This window comes from Pristiophorus japonicus, chromosome 13 (genome assembly GCF_044704955.1).
Source record: "Pristiophorus japonicus isolate sPriJap1 chromosome 13, sPriJap1.hap1, whole genome shotgun sequence".
In the NCBI taxonomy this organism is placed as follows: Eukaryota; Metazoa; Chordata; class Chondrichthyes; family Pristiophoridae; genus Pristiophorus; species Pristiophorus japonicus.
The window spans coordinates 26087911-26112123 of NC_091989.1; the positions used below are offsets into that span (position 1 = coordinate 26087911).

Here is a 24213-nt window from a genome sequence, read left to right on the forward strand (position 1 = left end):
TGTAATGTAGAAAACGTGGCAGCCAATTTATGCTCAAGCAAGCTCCCACAAACAGCAATGTGATAATGACCAGATAATCTGCCTTTTTATTATGTTGATTGAGGGATAAATATTAGCCAGGACACTGGGGATAGCGCCCCTGCTCTTTAAAATAGTAGCATGGGATATTTCACGTCCACCTGAGAGCAGATAGGACCTCAGTTTAACGTCTCATCCGAAAGACGACACTTCCAACACTGCAGTGCTCCCTCAGTCCTGCACTGGAATGTCAGCCTAGATTTTGTTGTGCTCAAGTCCCTGGAGTGGGACTTGAACCCACAACCTTCTGATTCAGAGGCAAGAGTGCTACCCACTAAGTCACAGCTGACTCTGTCTACCTCTCTCTCCTCCTTTAACATGCTCCTTAAAACCTCTTTGACGGCAAGGTTGTATCCTGAACAACATTCAGGCTTGCGCCACACAAGTGCCAGGCAATGATCATCTCCAACGAGTGAGAATCGAACCACTGCCCTTTGAAATTCAACGGCATTACCATTGCCGAATTCCCTACCATCAACATCCTGGGGGTCACCATTGACCAGAAACTTAACTGGATCAGCTACATAAATACTGAAGCTACAAAAGCAGGTCAGAGGCTGGGTATTCTGCGACAAGTGTCTCAGCTCCTGACTCCCCAAAGCCTTTCCACCATCTACAGGGCACAAGTCATGAGTGTGATGGCATACTCTCCACTTGCCTGGATGCATGCAGCTCCAACAGCATTCAAGAAGCTCAGCATAATCCAAGAAAAAGTAGCCCGCTCGATTGACACTCCCATCCACCAATTTAAACATTAACTCCCTCTACCACTGGCGCACCGTGTCTGCAGTGTGTACCATATACAAGATGCACTGTAGCAATTTGCCACGGCTTCTTCGACAGCACCTCCCAAACCCCCAAACCTGTACCACCTAGAAGGACAAGGGCAGCAGGCACATGGAAACACCATCATCTCCAAGTTGCCCTCCAAGTCACACAGTGCCATCCTGACTTGGAAATATATCACCGTTCCTTCATCATTGCTGGGTCAAAATCCTGGAACTCCCTCCCTGACAGTACTGTGGGAGTACTTTTAACACCCAGACTGCAGCGGTTCAAGAAGGCAGCTCACCACCACCTTCTCCAGGGTAATTGGGGATGGACAATAAATGCTGGCCTTGCCACTGTTACCCATATCTCATAAACAATTTTTTTTAAATATAGATGGGCATGTTGACTATAAAAAAAATTTCAATTCCTAACAATTTTCATGTAAGTGTGTGAAATAGATGGAGCATCCATTTCCCCAATTAGACCCTGCAGAATAATTCTCTGTGTGAAGAGCTTTGAGCCATTTATATCTAGAAAATAATTTGTTTCGTTAAAACCCAAGGTCTCTGTCTAATCAAAACTCATTTCAGACAATAACAATTAGGAACAAATTAAAATTTACCCAACACTCTCAGCGATAATCATGTTTTAATGAGGGAAGGGGGGAGAGATACACTACGTATTTTCAATATAAAAGTTACTCATTATGATCCAAGAGTGAATGATCACTTTCATCAGTTCCCACGATCTGAGAACACAGGAGGATCGTGAACCCAATCAACAATAATCTCTTCTTCTCCCCTTATTTACTTCTCTCTTCTCCTAAAGGCCCTAACTCTTGTTGCAACAGGTTTATTTTGTGCTTCTTGGTTTGATGGTGAGTGACGCTGGCAAGGCCAACATTATTGCCTATCCCTAGTTGCCCATTGAAGGTGGTGAGCCTCTTCATTGAACCGCTGCAGTCCTTGTGGTGAAGGTGCTCCCACAATGGGGTTAGGTAGAGAATTGCAGGATATTGACCTAGTGATGATGAAAGAATGGAGATATATTTCCAAGTCAGTGACTCGGAGGGGGAGTTTGGAGGTGATGGTGTTTGCACGATAATGCTGCTCTCGTCCTACTCAGTGGTAATGGTCGTAAGGAACAGAGGTGATGTTGAAGTAACCTTGGTGAGTTGCTGCAGTGCATCCCGTAGATCATACCTACTGCAGGCAGAGTGTGCCAGTGGTGGAGGGGGTAGGTACTGAGTCCAGTGGCAGGATGATCAATCAAGCACATTGCTCTGTCCTGGAGATTCGCACTGAGGCCAGCATCCTTCCAGGACCTCTCCCGCAATGGTTGCTTAGCACTTGAGAGTCTTGAGTGAACATCTTAGCAGCAAGTTCAACCGCAAAGGTCAGAAGACCAGAGAATGAACTGACCATCACCCATTCACAGATTTGTAGCAGGGATTACTAGATAGCAATGAAGAACAGGAACTCAGTCTGATATTTCCACTACTGAACTCAAAAAAACTAAGGACAGCTGATCCCCATTCCCGTCACCAGCTCTCTCTCTTCCTCCAAATGCCTCCAAAATAAAATCTCAGTCGACGCAACCTCCCACCCCCATCCAACCATGGCAGATAGTGTAAACTGATACCTGGGATTGACAAGAGGCTCGCTGGGACTTGTGCAATTCAGAGCTTGATCCAATGTCCATTAATTAAACAGGGCAATAGGGGATTTGCATAGTTTGCATGGAATGACAGAGATCATAATTTACATGGGGAGATATCTAATTTGCATAATTTATGTGGAATAATTTGAAATTGGCATAATATATATGCGGTAGGAGGTTCACATGCTTTACAAGGGATAAGAAGCTTATATAATTTATGTGCACGAATGAGGGACTGGCCAAATTGGCATGCGATAATGGCAGATGTACATACAGTAGACCCACACTGCCCCAGTACACAGTTTTTAATGGGACAGTGTAGAGGGAGCTTCACTCTCTTTTAACCTGTGCTGTACCTATCTGGGAGTGTTTGATGGGACAGTGTAAAGGGAGCTTTACTCTGTATCTAATCTGAGCTGTACATGCCCTGAGAAAGTTTGATGAGATCTAGTTTTACTCTATATCTGATGTTATCTGATATTGTTAATGATCCCCTCTCCTTGGGTATTGTCCCCCTCCCCATCAAATCTTCTGTCATCACCCCTCTCCTCAAAAAAAAGTCTTGATCGCTTTGTCCATGCAAATTACCGCCCCATCTCCAACCTCCTATTCCGCTCCAAAGTCTTTGAACATGTTGCTCTCAAATTCATGCCCATCTCTCCTGCAATTCCATGTTTGAATCTTCCAATTGGGTTTCTGCCCCTGCCACAGTACTGAAATGGCCCTTATCAATGTCCCAAATGACATTCTATGTGACTGTGACAGGGGTAAACTATCCCTCCTCATCCACCTACCCACCTGTCTGTTGCCTTTGACACAGCTGACCACAACATCCTCCACCAACGCCTCTCCTCCATCATCCAGCTGAGTGGGACTATTCATATTTATCCAGTCATGGCCAGAGAATCACCTGCAGTGGCTTCTCTTATCTCTCCCGAACCGCTACCTCTGGAGTCCCCCAAGGATCTGGTCCCCTCCTATTTCTCATCTATATGCTGCCATGCTGCACCTGCCCTGGGGTATTTTGATGGGACAGAGTCTGTTTCTGTGAAACTGAGTGAGTGAGACTGACTGCAGTGGAATGAGATTGTGGTTGCTTTTTGAACACAGTAATTAGCTCAAAAAATCAAGATTGAGTGGCACTGAATGGAGCTCAAGCAAAAATTCCATCAAAGCACAAGATAAACAGTAATTAGCCGACATCTGCTCACAGTTCTGGTGCCTGAAGTCTAAAAGCGGGTGTTGGGCCCTGATACAGGAATCTTAATGAGTATATAACACTGTGTGTGGGACACTTCACTGAGCAAGTGCCAAGCTGACTTCCTGGTGGGGGCTGTTTTCATATTACTCAGTCGAGTGATCATCCTTCATTTGAAAGCCCAGATAGTGAGCATAGGCAGAGTATTTGATGTAGTTGGGCAGGGTAGATCCACAGTTAAACCCAAACTCAACTGATGACAGCACAGATGTACCTTCCAGCATGGTTTCTCCAGCTCAATCCTAGATCAAAGCAGGGACAGACTGGTTTGTAAGACTCAGTAATACACCGGACTGTTCCTCTGTATCACTCAATACTGCACCTCACTGACAGTGAGTCACTGTCCCTCTGTATCATTCAGTACCTCAATGTACTGTTCCTCTGTATCACTCAGTACACCACTGCACTTTTCCTCTGTATAACTCAGTACCTCACATCACTATCCCTCTGTATCACTCAGTACTGCACCACACTGTCACTCTGTATCACTCATCCTGAAAGAGTAGTCGGGGCCTCAGTTTTAACGTCTCATTGAAAAGACAGCACCTCTGACAGTGCAGCACTCGCTCAGTACTGCACTGGGAGTATCAGCCTGGATTATGTGCTGGAGTCCCTGGAGTGGGACATGAACCCATGACCTTTTGACTCAGAGGTGAGAATGCAACTACTGAGCCACAGCTGACAGCTTAAAAGAACACGATCAAAGGATTAACTTTGGAATCAAATGAGACCCCATGAAATGGTTGGGCAGGGTAAGCCCACAGTTAAACCCAAACCATCTTCTCAAAAGATGACAGCACAGTGGTGTCTTCCATCATGGTCTCTACAGCCCAATCCTAGATCAAAGCAGGCACAGACTGGTTTGTAGGACTCTGTAATTTTAAGTACCAGTGAGTTAAACTTTATGGTTGTAACATCATTGACTGAAGTCATAAAGCAATAGGCTAATGAGCAGTTGGTTGCCTCTGAATATTTCCTCTAAGCACAAACATAAAAGAACTTTCACCAAAGGCTCAAAAAATGTTTCTCTGCCTGTGTCGAAGCATAGAAATGAAATATTAATTCCATGTGATTTAAAATGAAAGCAGTTATAAGATGAAAAGGAATAATTTAATTGTTTCAGCAGTGAACAGGAGATTTCCACACTTGTTAAACACTATTAAGAATGAATGAGCTGTCGACAGGCCTCAGGACAGTAAATTAGAGTAAATGAATTGTGAAATGTAAGCTGTTTCCTTCAGGACGGCAGGACTGTTCCATTAGAGGGGTCGGGAAGGGGCATTTGAAATGTGTAGGGGGCTGGTTGAGTAACTTCTCCTTTGGAGAATGACAGTCACTTGCACAGCGACAGAAAAATGGTAACTCCATCTGGGTTGGACTATAATACTTTAACTGCAGGAGTGCAGTGAGACTGATCCCTGATGTTAGAGGAACGAGCTCTGATGAATGAAGAAATAAGTCAGGGCTTTCAGTTTCTCAATCTCGCTTGTCCTGCTGCCTTGACTTATATGCAAGTATTGATTTTGATTTTATTTCTCTATTCTGTTGAGCAATATATGCCTCCAATGGGAAGAGCCACTATCCTCAAGAAAATTGCTGACATCAATGTTTAGGCTCACATCTGAATAATGGCCACTGGAATACGGTTCTGGTAGGGCTGCCAATGCCTGTGTATGCCAGAAAGAAAAAGCACCTTCAGGATTGGGGGAAGATATTTGAAAAGCTAATGCCTGCTATACACATACTGCAGCTCAGTCCTCTCCAAGAATACTGTGCTGACTTTCTTTCACAATGCACCATACTAATGAACTTCATCAAACACACTTGCACAAATACACACACATGCACACACACAGACTCTCACACCTCTCACATATGCACACTCTCACACATATCCACACTCTCAACGTGCATACTCTCACATCAGCACAAAAACACATTTTCACACATGTACATACACTCTCACACATGCTCACATATACACACACTCTCACTCATGCCAACACACACTCTCACACATGCACACATACATCCACACATGCAGACACACTCATACATGCACATACACACACTCACAAATACACAGACACGTAGGCTGTGATTTTGCCTACTGAAGCGAGTTCGCTGCAGCTGGGGTGGGTAGTGAGATCCCAACCCACTGCCGGCTCCATCCCACTCTGTAGAAGTGATTTTACGATGATTGGGCTTGTTAAGCCTGCCTATCGAGGTTCTCGACCAATTAAAATGAAGTGGGTCTGATGACGTCATTTGATGGCACATCATCAGCCGGTTTCCTTAAAGGGACCATGTCCACATTCATTTTGACAGTTGTGTTTTCAGTGTTCTACAGCACTGAGGTATTGCAAATACTGACAATGACTGCACAAAGGTGCACGGCTGCACCCAGGCTTCCCATGACTCTCTCCACATGCTTATGGAGTGAGTCACAGCACGCAGGGAGGTTCTCTTACCTTCCAATAGACGGAAGAGACCTCTCCAGGAGACCAAAGCAGCCTGGTTGCACATTGCACAGGAGGGCACAAGCAGGGATGTCATCAGGAGGACCTGGCTGCAGCAGTGCAAACCTTTCAATTATCTCAGTAGATCACAATGCAAACCACCCTAACCTCATCCTGCTGTGCCACTCATCACATCATCATCACTCTGCCTTCCCGACCCTACTCCTGTACATCCTTACTCACAGCAACTTACCTTGCACCTCCACCCATCCCTCTCTCTCTATCTACATTATCACTTTCCCATCTCACTAGCCACCCCTCACATTCACCCTCATCCTAGTCCAATCATACCAACGAACAACACACAAGGGTAGGCACTTGGGTGTTTTCACCAATGTTCATGTAAAGTTTCTGTTAATGTGTTGCCAAACATTGAAATCTTTATTTTCAACACTTTGCCTTCTTGGACAGATTTGTGTGCACTTTTGGAAGTGGCTCAGTGAGTTGCAGTGAATGGTGAGACATAAAGGTACCCACACAATGATGATGAGTGTGAGATTGGAGATTGTAGGGATGCTTTATAGTGTTGGTGTTTGGTGGTGCCATCCTGGCACATCATGTGGCAGCCAGGGTGTACAGCATCAAGTGAAGTAAATCTGGCCATAGTGAGGCCGTCCCTGGCGTTCCGGGCAGCAACGTGGTCAGGTTCTGATGCCCCCTGTCCTGTGCAGCATCAGGTGATTGCGGAGAAGGTTGGTGTTGTTGGTGGTGCTGCTGGTGTGCCTGGTGATGTTAGTGTTGGGACTGATGGTGATGGGATTCTGAGGACGAAGGTGAGATTTTTTCAAGGGCACCATGCTGATGGAATAGATGGCAGGTGAGGTTGAAATGGCAGAAGCGATCTGTTACTGATGAGAGAGGCTGTTGTAATGAGGTAACACTAGATAGAGTTTGCTCCAAACACTAGCAAGCTACATAAAGCTCCATCTGTCTTCCAAATGCAGTAAACAACAGCTTCTAATCTTGGAAAGTGAACACCTATGAAATGGGAGCTTTTATAGACCATTGGCAGCTGTCAAGTTAAGAAATCATACCATGCTAACACAATACCCGACCTCATATCCGACATGATCCCCGAGCAGTGGGGAAGCCATTGGTGAACTCTTAGGCTAGAAATTGTGTAGCGCCCTATTTGGGATGATAACTTTTGCGCAAGTGAAGCTAACGCAAGCTTCCGGTTTAACGCACCAGGAAGGAATTGGAGCGTTAAATCAAGTGCTACCACTTCCCTTGGAGAGCTAAAGCCAGCAAGAGGGGTGGTTGCGATGCAGCGCTGCACAATGTCGAGTACAGCGCTGCCGGGCTCAGAGGCTCTTTCCCTCCCTTAACGGGAATGGCCATTGCTGCAGGCTCTGCATTACAACGATGTCCCTCGTCACCGACGGCAGCCGGCATCTGCGACAATCAGCTCCAGGCACTTTAACAGAATGCAGGGCTGATCAATCACGGCAGAGGAGAACGGAGAAAAAAATGAATGCTGTGTGATGTTAAACCGAGTCGAGCCTGTTCAGTACTGACAGGCGTGACACCTGGGAGACTAGCGTGGAGGTGGGTTGATAGGGGGGTCCCGACCCGCTGTTAATCATTTCAAATTTCGCCTTCAATCCCATCTTCTCAGCAGCAGTAAAATTCCGGCCGTAGTCACACATGCGCACGCACAAAAGCACTCACAACTCTCACACAGACACACACGCACAAACTAAGACTCATACACACACACACATACTCTCATATATGCAAACACACACACAAGGGTAGATTTTCACCTTCACCGTTTGAAAATGCTAATTATAGAACCCGTTCGATTTTCATTACTAATATCGCACAGCGTTCATTATTATCACACAGCGTTCATTGGTAATATCATACAGTATTCATTATTATCACACCGCGTTCATTACTAATATCATACAACATTCAATGTTAATAACGCACAGCGTTCATTACTAATACCACAAGATGTTCATTATTAATGTCACACAGCATTCATTATTAATATCACACAGCATTCATTATTAATATCACACAGCATTCATTATTAATATCTCACTACATTCAATATTAATAAAGCATAACGTTCATTACTATCACACAGCGTTCATTATTAATTTCATTAAAAATTCCTTACGAATAACACACAGCATTGATTATTAATATCATACAATGTTGATTACTAATATTACCCAGCATTCATTGTTAATATCATACAGCATTCATTATTAACATCACACAGCATACCTTACTTATATCACATATCGTTCATTACTCAGATCACACAGCGTTCATTATTAATATCTTACAGCATTCATTATTATCACACAGCATTCATTATTAATATCACAAAACAATCATTATTAATATCTCACAGCGTTCATTATTATCACACAGCATTCATTACTAATATCACACTATGTTCATTATCACACTGCGTTCATTACTAAGATCACACTGTTCATTACTAATATCTCACAGCGTTCATTATTAATGTCACACAGCATTCATTATTAATATCACACTGCGTTCATTGTTATCACACAGCGTTCATTATTAATATCACACTGCATTCATTACTAATATCACACTATGTTCATTATCACACTACGTTTATTACTAAGATCACACAGCATTCATTACTGATATCTCACAGCGTTCACTATTAATATCACACAGCGTTCATTATTAATATCACACAACATTCATGTTCATTAATAATATCACACAATATTCATTATTATTATCACACATTTATTATCATTATCACACAATAGTTATTACCTGTATCACACAGCATTCATTACGAATATCACACTTTACTATTAATACCACTGTTGTGGATTCCCCTACCAGGAAAATAGTTTCAAAGGGGGCAAAATTTGCCTATTTTAGAGGCCCGTTAATGCCTTGTGGGTAGCGTCCAGGGCCGGCGCGCAACCGGTGATGATGTGATCGCCGTGTGATGATACTCCTCACCGCTCCGCACCGACCACTTCCTGCCCTGCGGGGGAAATTGCCCTGCGGGCTGCGAGGTTGGCGCGAGTGGATGTCAATGCCAGCTTCGCCAGTCGCGAAGCTGTCCGATATCTGCTCTCGAGGTGGTACTTAAAAGGGAGGGCACCAGCAGCTTTATTGGTTTGCCAACTCTCAGGTCGGCACCAGTATGGCGGCCCTTGCGTGGTCCGGGCCGCCATCATGCAGCCCAGCACTCCAATTTGGATGCCGGGTTGTAGGCCCGGTCCCACGCTGCGCCCTGATGGAGTCTATCAAAGGCCTTGCAGAGTGCACACCGACTCTCCCCTTTAAGCGCAGTGGAGGGGCGTTGAAACGGGTCAACGCTATCAGGAACATCCACGTAGTGCTTCACTCACCGCCCCAGTAGCACCCTGGGAACTGCCCCTAAAGGAAGTGGAGCTCGCGAGATTGCGCTCCACTTCCTTTGAAGAGCAGTAAGCCCAATTCAGCGGCGTGGGCGGAACTTCTGCGCTGGTTGCAGACAGTCCTGGCCCCAGCTAGTTACCGTCCCCAATTGGCGCGCAGGGCAATTTTGCCCCCTCAGTCTCTACCATCGAATCCCTCTAAGGATAAGGGGTAAGCCATTTAGGACCGAGATGCGGAGGAACTTCTTCACCCAGAGAGTGGTGAACCTGTGGAATTCTCTACCACAGAAAGTTGTTGAGGCCAATTCACTAAATATATTCAAAAAGGAGTTAGATGAGGTCCTTACTACTAGGGGGATCAAGGGGTATGGCGAGAAAGCAGGAATGGGGTACTGAAGTTGAATGTTCAGCCATGAACTCATTGAATGGCGGTGCAGGCTAGAAGGGCCGAATGGCCTACTCCTGCACCTATTTTCTATGTTTCTATGTTTCTATGTTTTAAATACCTTGATTAGATTACTCTTCAACCTTGTAAACTCAAGACAATACAAACCAAGGGGGAGAAATTGGGTAGCGCCGCATTTGAAAATTTAGCAACAGGCGCAAAGGATTCTGACGTTCTAAATTGGGCTTTATCTCCCCAGGAAGGAAGGGATGGTATATCAAGCACTAATGATCTCAATGGGGCACTACAGGAGTGTTACCTCCAGAGCGCTATGTAATTTCAGGTTACTTTCATTCAACAATCAACCTTCAAACCTTCACACTGGCTCATTCCAGCTCTTAAAAGGGAGGTTGTAGGTTGTATCAATGAGCAGCTGCTCATTTTCATAATTCCTGGAACTGAAGTCAACCTGAGAGCAAGTGAAACATCTCATGGCTATGGCTGCTCCTAATCCAAATCCAAGGGACAGAGCTCGTCAGTTCACTGACGTCACATTGAAGGCATTATTGGCAGCAGTGGAGCAAAGGAAGGAAGTGCTGTTCCCAACATTTGCTCCAGGTCTTCAGGGAATTGTGGAGGGAAATGGCACAGGACACAGACTGGTCACAAAAGTATATGCCCAAGGGATCCAGGGAAAAGTGGCAAGTTGGATCCAACATTGGCTCAAAGGCAGGAAGCAGAGGGTAATGGTTGATGGGTGTTTTTGTGATGCATTTGGGGAGGGCTAACAAGGAAAGGGAATACACATTAAATGGTAGGACACTGAGAAGTGTAGAGGAACAAGGGACCTTGGAGTGCATATCCACAGATCCATGAAGGTAGCAGGCCAGATAGATAAGGTGGTTAAGAAGCATACGGAATGCTTGCCTTTATTAGCTGAGACATAGAATACGAGAGCAGGAGGGTTATGCTTGAACTTTATAAAACACTATTTAGGCCACAGCTAGAGTACTGCGTGCAGTTCTGGTCACTGCATTACAGGAAGGATGTGATTGCACTGGAGATGGTACAGAGGAGATTTATAAGGATGTTGCTGGGAGTGGAGAATCTTAGCTATAAGGACAGATTGGATAGGCTGAGTTTGTTTTCCTTGGAACAGAGAGAGACCTCATTGAAGTGTATAAAATTATAAGGGGCCTAGATATAGTGGATAGAAAGGGCCTATTTCCCTTCAACAACCAGGAGGCATAAATTTAAAGTAATTGGTAGTAGGTTTAGAGGGGATTTGAGAGGAAATTTATTCACCCAGAGGGTTGTGGGGGTCTGGAACTCACTGTCTGAAAGGGTGGTAGAGGTAGAAACCTTCACCACATTTAAAAAGTATTTGGATGTGCACTTGAAGTGCTGTAACCTGCAGGGCTACAGACCTAGAGCGGACACAAAGGGTTGAAATGGCCTCCTTCCATGCTGTAAATTTCTATGATGCTGGGAGGTCTCGGCCAGTAGTGTCATGGAAACACAGTGTCTGCCACAGTGTCGTAAAAATTCAACAACCTCAGTCGGGTGGTCAAGGTGAGTACATGCGTCAACAGGTCCTATGTACCAGCATGTGAACCTCTGTCTGTGCACACTGCGCAAAGCACCACTCCACCATCACTCATCCATCAAACATCTGTACCTACACAAACCCATATCCTCATCTCATGCTTGCCTACATTCACAGTTATTCAACAATGGCAGGCATATCTCCCTCACACATAGCTGGACTCACATACATTTCTCCTTTTATAAACCAAGGTGGCACACAAAAGGAGGGAGCAGCAGAGGACAGGCAGGGGTGAACCTCAGCTCCAGCAACTCCAAATCCTGGAAGAGCGAGTGCTGAAACTCATTGGGCAGCAAGTGGTGGGTGCCGTGGCTGTCGGTGACATAGATCCCCTTGTGAGCATCATCCTCTCTTATTTTCTCATCCCACTTCCCCCTCACACCAGAAGGCTTTATCACTTTCCAGCTCCTGATACTGTCTGTATTCCTTGCTCCGCAGACCCGACACCAAGCGACGGGCCAGTTACTAAAGGTAGTTAACAGGTAGTTGAATGCAACTTAAGAGGACTAAAAGCAGGCAATTACAATTTTACCAACCTTTTGATGAGTTTGCTGACCCTCGGGGAACATGGCAGGTAAGTAGAGTCGGGATCTTCATGGCGCTTCATTACTTTGGCTAGTTGACAGCTGCAAAGGTGGTATACAAGCTACCATTTCACAGCTGTTCACTTTCCAATGTCAGAAGCTGAAGCCTTCAGGATTTAGAAGAAACTTTTGAGCAGTATGCAGTTTGGAAGTGTTTGCAGTGAACTCTATTCACTGTCACCTCCTTGGAGCAACTTCTTTCACCATTGACAGATCGCTTCTGTCATTTCAACTTCAGCTGCCATCTATTCCAGCAGCATCTCACCTTGGTCCTCAGAATCCCACCAAGATCAGCCCCAACACCAACATCACTAAACACACCAGCATCACCAACAACAACATGAACCTTCTACGCAATGACCTGATGCTGCAAAGGACTCAGGGCATCAGCACCCAACCACATTGCTGCCCGGGAGGCAAGGGATGACCTCTCAGTGCCAGTAAAATTTCGGCCATTGATTCACCTTTCACTAACAGCTCTTGAAATCTTATCAGAGCTCAGTGAGAGCTGTGGATGAAGAACTAAATATTTGGGGGCATCACTGTGCCATGTTTTCAACAATTCCAACTACATACATGGGACAACTGCTTCACAAAAGCTGCCAACTCAAGAACAGTCTGAAGAGGAGTAGTTACACACGCTTTATACCTCAAGGGTTGGTGTACACAGTATTCCTGTTCCTGGACTGGACTGGTATAAGAGAAATAAAAATGCAAGGACATGAGAGCTTCAAAAGGAAAGCTAAGTGTTGAGGGCACAGAATTGTTGGGTCTGGAGCAATGACCTCTTGGAAAATTTTAACTTTGACATGAAAAATAATGCATCCTGGTTAACCTTAAGCACCACTTTTACTTCACAATTAATAATTTTTTATTTAATTAAAAAGATTTTCAACTAATCAACGAGACCTTCACTTCCCCAAAGGCTACCTGAAGAGTCACTCTCCCACGTCCAACGTCCATCGTTCCAGTTCACAGACATGCTAACCTCTCCGGATCCACTTCACAGAGACATTGCATCTCATGTAATTTCTCACTCTTTCACAGAGACACTGTACCCCATCCAGCATTTTGGCACGTGCTGAGGTTGTGAAAGGTGAGATATAAATCTAGGTTATTCCTTTCCTAATTCTTTCCCAACAAGTACTTGTAGTACTTGCAGATCTAATCAGTGTTGTACCTGCCCTGGGAGCGTTTGGTGGGACAATGTAGAGGAAGCTCCACCATGTATTTAATTCATGCTCTACCTGAACTGAGCGTATTTGATGGAGCAGTGTAGAGGGAACTTTACTCTGTATCTAATATGTACTGTACTTCGAAGTCTCTGATGTTGAAATGGAAAGTGTTCCATTCCCTAGCACTAATATCTCTTGCCTTGACAGCAACAAAATTCTCCAATGTAAAGTTTCTCAATTGAACTTTGGTTGAGTGTTCTCTTAAATAATTACATTACAGTAGAAGCAAAGCTATATTTAATTACATGCAGCCTGCACTGCTATCAAGGTTTAATGGAACATCTCTCTGTCCCAAAGATGAAATCAATTAAAGGAACGAGTGAATCAGCAGGAGAATCTTGGGACTACCATCTTGAGCGATGAAGGGCAAGCTGGAGAGCTGCCATTATATCTACAATTACAGGACAAAGGATCACAGACTCCCTCCTCTCTCCTCCCTCTGATGCTGGTGCTAATTCTGATAGCAGCTTTCCCATTTTTCTGTACACATGTCTACAAAGAGGCATGTGAATGTGGATTTCTGACAGTGGTTACGACACAGGTGTGTTGGGCTCGAAATGGGGCCAATTTTAACACTGAAAAAGGGAGGTGAAAGGTGAAGAGGTAATTTGAAGGACACCATGGAGGGCGTAAAGAGTGGGTAAGAAGAGGAGGAAAATTAGGAAATTATGGTTAGATGGGTTTAACAGTCTGTGACAATTGTACAAACAACTTTACAACAATCTCATAAGCAGATTTAGTAACAGACAGGACCAACACAATTTCCACTGTACAAGTCACAGGTTGTTGGATATACCTGCAACTAGTGATGGAATGCTGTGCATACCTACAGCTGGTAATGAGATGTTGGGTATACCTACAGCTCGTGATGGAGTGTTGAGACATTTACAGTGCACATTAAGGCCTGTCCTCGTCACACAATATTTTCAGTGTAACTACATGGCATGCACCTTGATTCAGGGCTGTTTTTTGTTTGTCAGCTGTTTTGAAACCATTGATTAACGTTTGGGACTTTTTAATGTTTCTGTATATAGTTGCAATGGCTGACGGAGTTTGGTGCAGAAGTTAGCTATGGAAGGCTGTCGGTCAGGGTGAATAGTTATGATGGATAAAAATTGCAAAGCTTTGCCAGATTTCCTTTGTGATCAGGTAGTATTTCTACAGAACTTATCCTTAGCAGATTAAATGGTTGGATAGAGTCCATGATAGGGGAGAATATATATGAGTTGCGGAAGGAAATGATATGGCTGGGTAGAGTCCATGATAGGGTACTGACTATATGGATTGTGAAAGGAGATTAAATGGATGAATAGAGTCCACTATAGGGTAGAGTGTACATGGGCAGTGGGAGAAGATTAAATGCGTGGGTAGAGTCCATGGTATGGTCGAGTATACATGGGCTGTGGAAGGAGATTAAATGAGTGAGTAGAATCTATAATAGGGTGCAGTGTGTATGGGTTGTGGAAGGGGATTAAATGGGTCGGTAGAGTCCATGTTATGGTAGAGTGTATATGGACTGTGGAAGGAGCAGCATACTATTTTGTCCTTGGACAAGACCCTGGTCAGGTCTCAGTTAGAATACTGTGTCCAATTTTCATCTCCTCACATGATGGGCGATATTGAGGCTTTGAAATAGATGCAGAGGAGGATCACTAGATTAATTTCCAGTTTGAAGCATCCTGTTTATCAAGATAGGCTAAAAGAGCTGGAACTCTACACTTTAGAGAAATGTACACTGAGGGCTAATTTGATTGAGCTTTATAAGATGATGAAGGGAATAGATTGTGTTCGAGTAGACAGTTTGTTCCAACTAAGTAGGTTAGAGAGGACCAACGGTCACAATTTTAAATTGTATGAGGCCAGATCTAGGTTAGATGACAGGAGGTGGTTCTTTTCCCAGAGAATAGTGGACCTCAGGAACAGACTGCCACTTGAAGTCATGGATGCCAATTCGCTGAATACCTTCAAGCAAGAGTTGGACCTTTTTCTGGCTGGGGCTGAGTTTACCTCATACAAAAGGTCGATGCTGCAGGGAATTCAGGGCCAGAATGATCTCACGGACTAGTTTCAATCGCCTAAGGGGGTTGGAGAAAAATTTCCCAGATTTTGTTTTCTCAAAAAGACCTGGATTTTTATCTGTTTTTTCATCTCTCCAAGGAGATCACATGGGTTCAGGTGGGGTGGGGGTGTGTGTATTGTGATGCACAATATATGTGGGACAAGCTGGATGGACCACACGGTTTTTTCCTATTCATCTTTGTTTGTATGTTCATAAACGGGTAGAGTTCATTACAGGTGAGAATGTACACAGGCTACGGAAGGAAATTCAATGGGTGGGTAGAGTCCATAATAGGGTGGAATGTACATGAGCTGTGGAAGGCCTGTGCTGCACTTGCCCTGGGATTGTTTGATGGGATAGTGTAGAGTGAGAGTTACTCTGTATCTAATCATCGAATCCTTCAACATCAACATCCTGGGGGTCACCATTGACCAGAAACTTAATTGGACCAGACACATAAATACTGTGGCTACAAGAGCAGATCAGAGGCTGGGTATTCTGCAGTGAATGACTCACCTTCAGACTCTCCAAAGCCTTTCCATCATCTACAAGGCACAAGTCAGGAGTGTCATGGAATACTCTCCACTTGCCAGGTTGAGTGCAGCTCCAACATCACTCAAACAGCTCGACACCAACCAGAACAAAGTAGCCTGCTTGATTGGCACCCCATCCATCACCTTAAACATTCACTCCATCCACCGGCGCACCGTGTCTACAGTGTGTACCATCTACAAGATGCACTGCAGTAAATTGCCAAGGCTTCTTCCACAGCACGTCCAAAACCCGTGACCTCTACCACCTTGAAGGACAAGGCAGCAGGCGCATGGGAAAGCAACCACCTCCAAGTTCCCCTCTAAGTCACATAACATTCTGACTTGGAAATATATTGCTGTTCTTTCATCGTTGCTGGGTCAAAATCCTGGAACTCCCTACCTAACAGCACTGTGGAAGTACCTTCACCACATGGACTGCAGTGGTTCAAGAAGGTGGCTCGCCACCACCTTCTCAATGGCAATTAGGGACGGGAAATAATTCAACATCCCATGAAGGAATAACAAAAAAATCTGTGCTGTACCTGCCCCAGGATAGTTTGATGGGACAGCGTGAGCTTTACCCTGTATCTAACCCATGTTGTACATGGTTGATGCTGGCGCTGAGTGACATAATGTGGGAAGTTGTTTGAATTGCCAGTAGATATCTCTCACTTTCAAGAGCACATACACAGACATATTTTAAAGGAACCCTGTCCTACCCCATCACCGTGTAATCTAATTAACAGTGAAATGTCCCATCGCTTTGTTGAGCAGTAACTGTTGGTTAAATACGAATCATTCCATTCGGATGTTCTTGCCTCCAGGGACTCTAATTGAATCAGCTCCCTCATTAATCTGATCTGAATTGATTTTATTAATTAAAGCAAGCATACAAAATGTTAAAAGCTGGACATTATGATGGCTCCGTATTTGAAAACACTGCTGCTGTGATACTGAGCCAAGCAGACACGGAATATCCCAGTACCTAACCTGTGGTTGCTGCGTGACTCACCGAGTGACTGCCCAACCCCATCAATAGTGCGACCTTGTCACTGTATGACTGACCCCTTGATAATGTGGCCTTGTTACTGTGTGCCTGACCTCTCGATAGTGCGGCCCTGTTACTGTGTGACTGGTCCCTTGATAGTGCGGCCCTGTTACTGTGTGACTGAGCTCTCGATAGTGCAGCCCCGTTACTGTGTGACTGAGCTCTCGATAGTGCGGCCCCATTACTGTGTGACTGACCTCTTGATTGTGTGGCCCTGTTAATGTGTGACTGACCTCTTGATAGTGCGGCCTGTTACTGTGTGCCTAACTGACCCCTCAATAGTGTGGCCCGATTACTGTGTGGTTAACTGACCTCTCAATAGTGCGGCCCAGTTACAGTGTGACTGACCTCTCGATAGTGCGGCCCTGTTACTGTGTGACTGAGCTCTCGATAGTGAGGCCCTGTTACTGTGTGACTGAGCTCTCGATAGTGCGGCCCTGTTACTGTGTGACTGAGCTCTCGATAGTAAGACCCTGTTACTGTGTGACTGAGCTCTCGATAGTGAGGCCCTGTTACTGTGTGACTGAGCTCTCGATAGTGAGGCCCTGTTACTGTGTGACTGAGCTCTCGATAGTGAGGCCCTGTTACTGTGTGACTGAGCTCTCGATAGTGCGGCCCTGTTACTGTGTGCCTAACTGACCCCTCGATAGTGTGGCCCTGTTACTGTGTGACTGGTCCTTTGTTAGTGCGGCCCTGTTACTGTGAGGCTGACTGACCTCTCGATAGTGAGGCCCTGTTACTGTGTGACTGACATCTCGATAGTGCGGCCCTGTTACCATATGCCTGACTGATCTCTCAATAGTGTGACCCTGTTACTGTATAACCGACTGACTGACCCCTCATTCTGTAATTTTCTCCAGCATTCTGTGATTAATTTGTGTGGGGTTCACCATGATGTCATGTCATGACTCTTCCTTTACAAATGGTCCTGATGGTGAGTCTCCCTCCTCTTTTAAATTCAGTTCTTACTTAAATTCTTGGAATTAAAACTCAAACTTACCAACATCGGCTTCCTTGTGGTTCTTGATAATTTCGGCCAGTTCAAAGTTCCCAGCTATAATGGCAACCTGAAGCAAAGAGAGGATACAACAATCGTTACTCAATGACCCCTCGTTCCATTTGATAATAACAAGTCTTGTTTCTTGTTGGCTCAGCACCACTCCACTTGTTTCTGAGTCAGGAATCCATCGCTTTTCTTTTTGAATCTTCAAGCAACTTTTAATTTTGGGGTGAGGGAAATCAGTGAATGACTCGCTGGCTGGACACCACATAGGTCATTGTATTGCTGACTGGGAGACCAGAAATAACTAGAATTCCACTTGCGAGCGAGACTAGAACTAGGGGCCATAAACATAAGATAGTCACGAATAAATCCAATAGGGATTTCAGAAGAAACTTCTTTACCCAGAGAGTGACGAGAATGTGGAACTTGCTACCACATGGAGTAGTTGAGGTGAATAGCATAGATGCATTTAAGGGAAAACACATGAAGGAGGAAGGAATAGAAGGATATGTTAATGAAGTTGGATGAAGAAGAGTGGGAGGAGGCTTGTGAGGAGCATAAACACCGGCATAGGCCTGTTGGGCCGAATGGCTTGTTTCTGTGTTGCAAATACTATGCAATGCTTTGTAATACTTCGTAAAATATATTGGAAATAAATCTGACCCATTCACACCAAGCACTTTAATTGTGAATTTAAATGTAATACTTTTAGTTTCCTCCACTTTCTCCCGCCCTATGCTGAGTCAGCTGACTCACGCTGGGTACCACCACCCTCAGCCACGTCACCCAAGACATCATTCTTCAAATGTCAGAACAGGCTGGGGGGCACTTTTGGGATGGGCGGAGGTGTCGGCTGGAGGGAAACCCGCACAGGAAATTCAGCATGAGGGCCAGGTTATTTTAACTCTCGGGCCTCAATTAAATATTTCAGGACAGTCTCTCTCCCAAAACTGGCAGCACTGATGAAAGAGCTGGCGAGCTGGGAGCGAAAATCAGGGCGGGAGCTTTAGGACGGCAGGGACACAAGGGAATGGTACTTGGCATCAATTTAGGCTGTTCAAGGGCTTTAGCAGCTTTTGTTACAGGGAATGATGCACAGTATGTAATTTGTGTCTCTGTAAATAAAGGCTTTGTGGTGTATGTAGCACACAAATCACTGACTCCACACGGTCTCGTGTTGTAATAACTGCTGTGACCGTAGTCCTTTATTGTGTAACTCCAGAGTGGCCTCCAGGTGTAGTGGGCAGCCTTTTATACTGCCTCATGCAGGTACTTTCAGATCTCCCACCACAGTACCCTCTGTGGTGCACCATTGAGCTTATCATACATTTAATGTGCCAGAGCAATACACAACATCTCACTCCCCCCACCAGTTCAAAAAGCCGTTGCTTGAATCCCCTAAATCGAAAATCACATTAGCCCATTGGTAATGTTAGTCACGGATCCATGTCCCTTTTTCTTGAACCTCGTGGTATCAACTCTTCCCGTGATTCATGTCCATGATTTCAAACACAATGACCATTCAGCATTGAAATATTAACTCTTATCATATTTCGCAATTCATATCCATTATTTTAAACACAGTAACCATTCAGCATTAAAATATTAACTCTTATCGTAATTCGCAATTCATATCCATTATTTTAAACACAGTAACCATCCAGCATTAAAATATTAATTCTTATCATAAATCCGAAATCCTACATTCACATAGCACATTTAGACTCACTCCTTGCCTTACAAAAGTCTTTACGTGGGGACCGCCAATGGTGTAAGGTTTTTTAAGACTCCCGGGAGCATTTCCCTTTTAAGACGCCATCTTGTGGCTCCCACGAGACTTCCTTTGGGCGCCGCCATCTTAGGTGCTCTGCTGGCCTTTGTCTGCAGAGCTCCGTTGCCACGAGGCTCGCCACCATCTTGAGCTCGCTGGCGAAGAAAGAAGAAGGGACAAGGAAAAAAGAAAGGGAAAAAAACGGCCCAGATCAACCCATCTTGCAGAAGTGGCTCCCTGGACTCGATCAGTCACAGTCCCTGTGAGTCCCTCCGTACATGCTGCCGCATCCGCTGCTCTAGCTCGCATTCTCCCGAGTCAGGCCAGCCGCTGCCGCAGCCTCCGCTCCCACCGCTGTCTCCGCACTTGCTGCTCCTCCTGCAGCCGCCGTAGCCGCCTCTCCTGCAGCCGCCATGGCCGCCACCATCGCAGCCGCTACCGCCACCCGGCTTTTCCTCTGCGTGGGTCCCCCAGATCCGCCGGCCATCGATGGACCTCCCGCTCATCGCCCGCAGCGCCCCGCACCCTAGCAATCGGCCCGCACCTGCAAACTTGCTCTTCCAGAGTCTGCTCGTCTGTGGAGGCTGAGGCTGCAGGATTGCTTGGGGTCAGAAGTTCTGGGCTGCTGTCGCCTGTGTGTGGATTTAGGCTGCAGCTCCAGCTCTGTTGGCGCTGCTCTTTGGGAACCCGGGGGACAGCGGTCTGTAGAGGAATTAAGTCTTCCCAGCTCCCACGGACCTTTCCCATCCATTTTCTGCCGAGGAGCGTCGGCCCATCGCCTGTAATGACCCACAAAGGTAAACCATGCGTCTCGCCCCCGTGAGATACCTGCACATCCGCTCTGCCGAGAACAGGTATCAGTTCCTTGGTGTAGGTACGCAGCTTTGCCGTGACCGGGATCAGCTTGGGTCGTGCAGCCGGGTTACCCCAGTTTCTCAAAAGTTCTCTGACTCATCAACGACGGACTCGATCCCGTATCCACTGCCATACTCACTGGGACTCCGGCAATTTTTACTTCCATTATCACTGAGGGCAAATTGTCGGTACACGTATACAGTCCCAGCAACTCATCTTCTTCTGCCTGCTTCTCGCTGAACAGTGGATCATCCCCCATCTCCTCAGCCCACATGGTGAGTCCGATTTATTTTACACATACGCTGAAGGTGGCCTTTAATGTGGCAGGTATTGCACATATACTCCGCAAACCTGCATCGGTGAGCCTCATGGCTTCCTCCACAGCGCCAGCATGGTGCTACTCAATGAGCCCCCCTCGGCGGACTCTGAGTTCCAGGACCCCAAGGTCCGTGCTCCCTGCCCTGGGCAGAGCCACGTTCTACAGTTTTGTCCGTGGTGGGCGCTATCCTGTGGACAGTGCCTGCCGGGTTCGAGACTGTGTGGATCATTTGCTTGGTGCTGCAAGTCGAGGTCATAAATGCCCGGCTGATGGTGATGGCTTTTGTCAGGGTGACTGTGGGTTCCGTGGCTAGCAGCTTGTGAAGGAGGCCCTTTTGGCCAATCCCCATAACAAAAATGTCCCGCAATGCCTCATCAAGGTGTGCGCCAAAATCACATGGCGCCGCGAGTCTCCTGAGGTCCGCAGCATATTTGGTGACATCCTGGCCCTCAGGTCTGCAGTGGTGGTAGAATTTGTATCTGGCCGTGAGGATGCTCTCCTTTGGTTTCAACTGGTCACGAATGAGTGCGACCAGCTCTTTATATGACTTGTCCCTGGCGCTCGCGGGTGCCAGCAAATCCCTGACGAGACAGTAAACCTCATCGCCACAACTGGAAAGCAATATTGCCTTACGCTTCTCTCTCAGTGCGTTCGTGTGCCCCATCAGGTCGTTTGCTGTGAAGTAGTACTCAAGCCTTTCCATAAAGGCTTCCCAATCATTGCCCACGGTAAAATCCTTTAGCGAGCCCAGAGTAGCCATGGTTGCGTGGAGTTCGCCCGCCTCCTCGTTGCCAATGTAGTGTATGTAGCACACAAATCACTGACTCCACACGGCCTGGTGTGACCTTAGTCCTTTATTGTGTAACTCCAGAGTGGCCTCCAGGTGTGGTGGGCAGCCTTTTATACTGCCTCGTGCAGGTACTTTCAGAACTCCCACCACAGCGCCCTCTGTGGTGCACCATTGTGCTTATCATACATTTAATGTGCCAGAGCAATACACAACAGGCTTGTAAGCAACTAAAGACTAGGCTCTAGTCTTCTATCCTTCACCAACTGGTTATCCGACTTTTACATGGTAGCAGAGAATGGTTGCCTAAAGGTGGAGGTTGGAAACTAGGATTATTTTGGGAACATAAAACTTGAAAGCCTAGTGGCCATTGTGGAAAATGGCAGAAAGCAAGTTTAAATCGTTGAGGTAGGATTACACGCTGATGTTCTCAGAGTTTGAACCATATGGCCAGTGGAAGAATGAGTTGATATATGGATGCGGTTTACTACTCTACCAAAGTGAAAACAAGGCATGGTTTTAGCATTGTCACTTTCTGAAGTAAAATCAGAAGTAAGGTTATTTTCTGAGATGGATGCTGTTGTGTCTCTGCACCTTGTTACAAACTCACACAAGGCATGGATATATCAGACACGGTCACTCTGTGACCTTCACTTTATTCCCAGGACTAAAAAGTGCTGATCCTGGGTGGGACCTCCCCTTTTATATGTGGAAGCCCAGGTGAGGAGCTCACTCCCTGTGGTCAGGGTGTGCATTACAAGGGTACAGGTACAGTATGCATGAATTACAGTTACATACTTATAGTCATTGCAAGATGGTGAAATACATGACATCACCTTCCCCCTTAGGTCTTTTAATTTCAGAGGTTAAGTCTCTCTTGTGGAGCGCCGCAGTTGTGGCTCTGGTGGCTGAGCCTCAGCACGCGTCTCTGTCACTTGAGGTGATTCAGGCCTGTCCGGGCTGGCCGCAGGGATTGTGCATGCTGAGGGCTGTCTTTGTTGCTCGTTCGCTGGCAGTGGTGTGGGTGCTATCTCATCATGCTCTTCTTCCGGTTCCTCCGTGTGTGCACTGAACCTTGTCTTTACTTGGTCCAAGTGTTTGCGGCATATCTGTCCATTGTTTAGTCTGACCACCATGACCCTGTTTCCTTCTTTGCCAATTACGGTGCCCTCAAGCCATTTGGATCCCAAAGCATGGTTAGGAACAAATACCGGGTCATCTATTTCTATACACCTCCCCCTTGAGCCTCGATCATGGAGCTCGGTTTGGGACTGGCACTTGCCCTCAACAATGTCTGCCAGGGGGGGGTGAATAAGGGACAGCCACTTCTTGAGCGTGCGTTTCATGAGGAGTTCCGCTGGCGGGACTCCCGTGAGCGAGTGCGGCCGGGACCTGTAGGCCAGCAGGAGACACGATAGGCGGTACTGAAGGGAGGGTCCTTGGATGCGTAGCATGCCTTGCTTTATGACTTGGACTGCCCGTTCCGCCTGGCCATTGGAGGCCAGCTTGAACAGTGCTGTCCGGACGTGCTTGATCCCATTGCCCGACATAAACTCCTGGAATTCATGGCTGGTAAAACACGGGCCATTATCGCTGACCAGGATGTCCGGCAAGCCGTGGGTCACAATAACTGTACGCAGACTCTCCACAGTGATGGATGTCGTGCATGAGTTCAATATGATGCACTCGATCCACTTCGAGAATGCACCGACAACGATCAGGAACATATTCCCCTTGAACGGGCCCGCATAGTCCACGTGAATACGTGACCATGGCCTGGTGGGCCAGGGCCACGGGCTGAGTGGGGCCTCCCTGGGGGCATTGCCCAGCTGGGCACACGTCGTGCACCTGCAAACCCAGTGTTCCAGGTCTGAATCAATCCCCGGCCACCACACGTGTGACCGGGCAATGGCCTTCATTAACACGATGCCAGGGTGCTCACTGTGGAGTTCCCTGATGAATGCTTCCCTTCTTTTCTGGGGCATGACTACCCAGCTGCCCCATAACAGGCAGTCGGCTTGGATGGAGAGTTCATCCATCCGTCTCTGAAATGGCCTGACTTCCTCGGGGCACGCCGTGTGCGGGCGCCCAGTCCCCAATCAGGACACATTTCTTTATCATGGATAGGAGGGGGTCCCTGTTGGTCCAGAGTTTGATCTGCCAGGCTGTGATGGGGGAGCCCGCAGTGTCAAAAGCCTCAACAGCCATGACCATCTCAGTGCTCTGCTCCGACGCCCCTTCGGTGGTGGCCAGTGGGAGCCTACTGATCGCGTCAGCGCAATTTTCGGTGCCTGGCTGGTGCCGTATGGTGTAGTCATACGGAGCCAGCGTGAGGGCCCATCGCTGTATGCGAGCTGACGCATTAGCGT

The 24213-nt window shown here is 46.4% G+C and overlaps 1 protein-coding gene across 1 annotated transcript in view; it reads right to left on the bottom strand.

The window, feature by feature from the left end:
* Nucleotides 1-24213, bottom strand: part of shank3a (SH3 and multiple ankyrin repeat domains 3a) — a 1463579-nt gene that overhangs the window by 811850 nt on the left and 627516 nt on the right. Inside the window, exon 10 of the mRNA XM_070897277.1 lies at nt 18110-18176. Coding sequence (XP_070753378.1) covers nt 18110-18176 — 67 coding nt within the window. The remainder of the gene's footprint in view (nt 1-18109; nt 18177-24213) is intronic.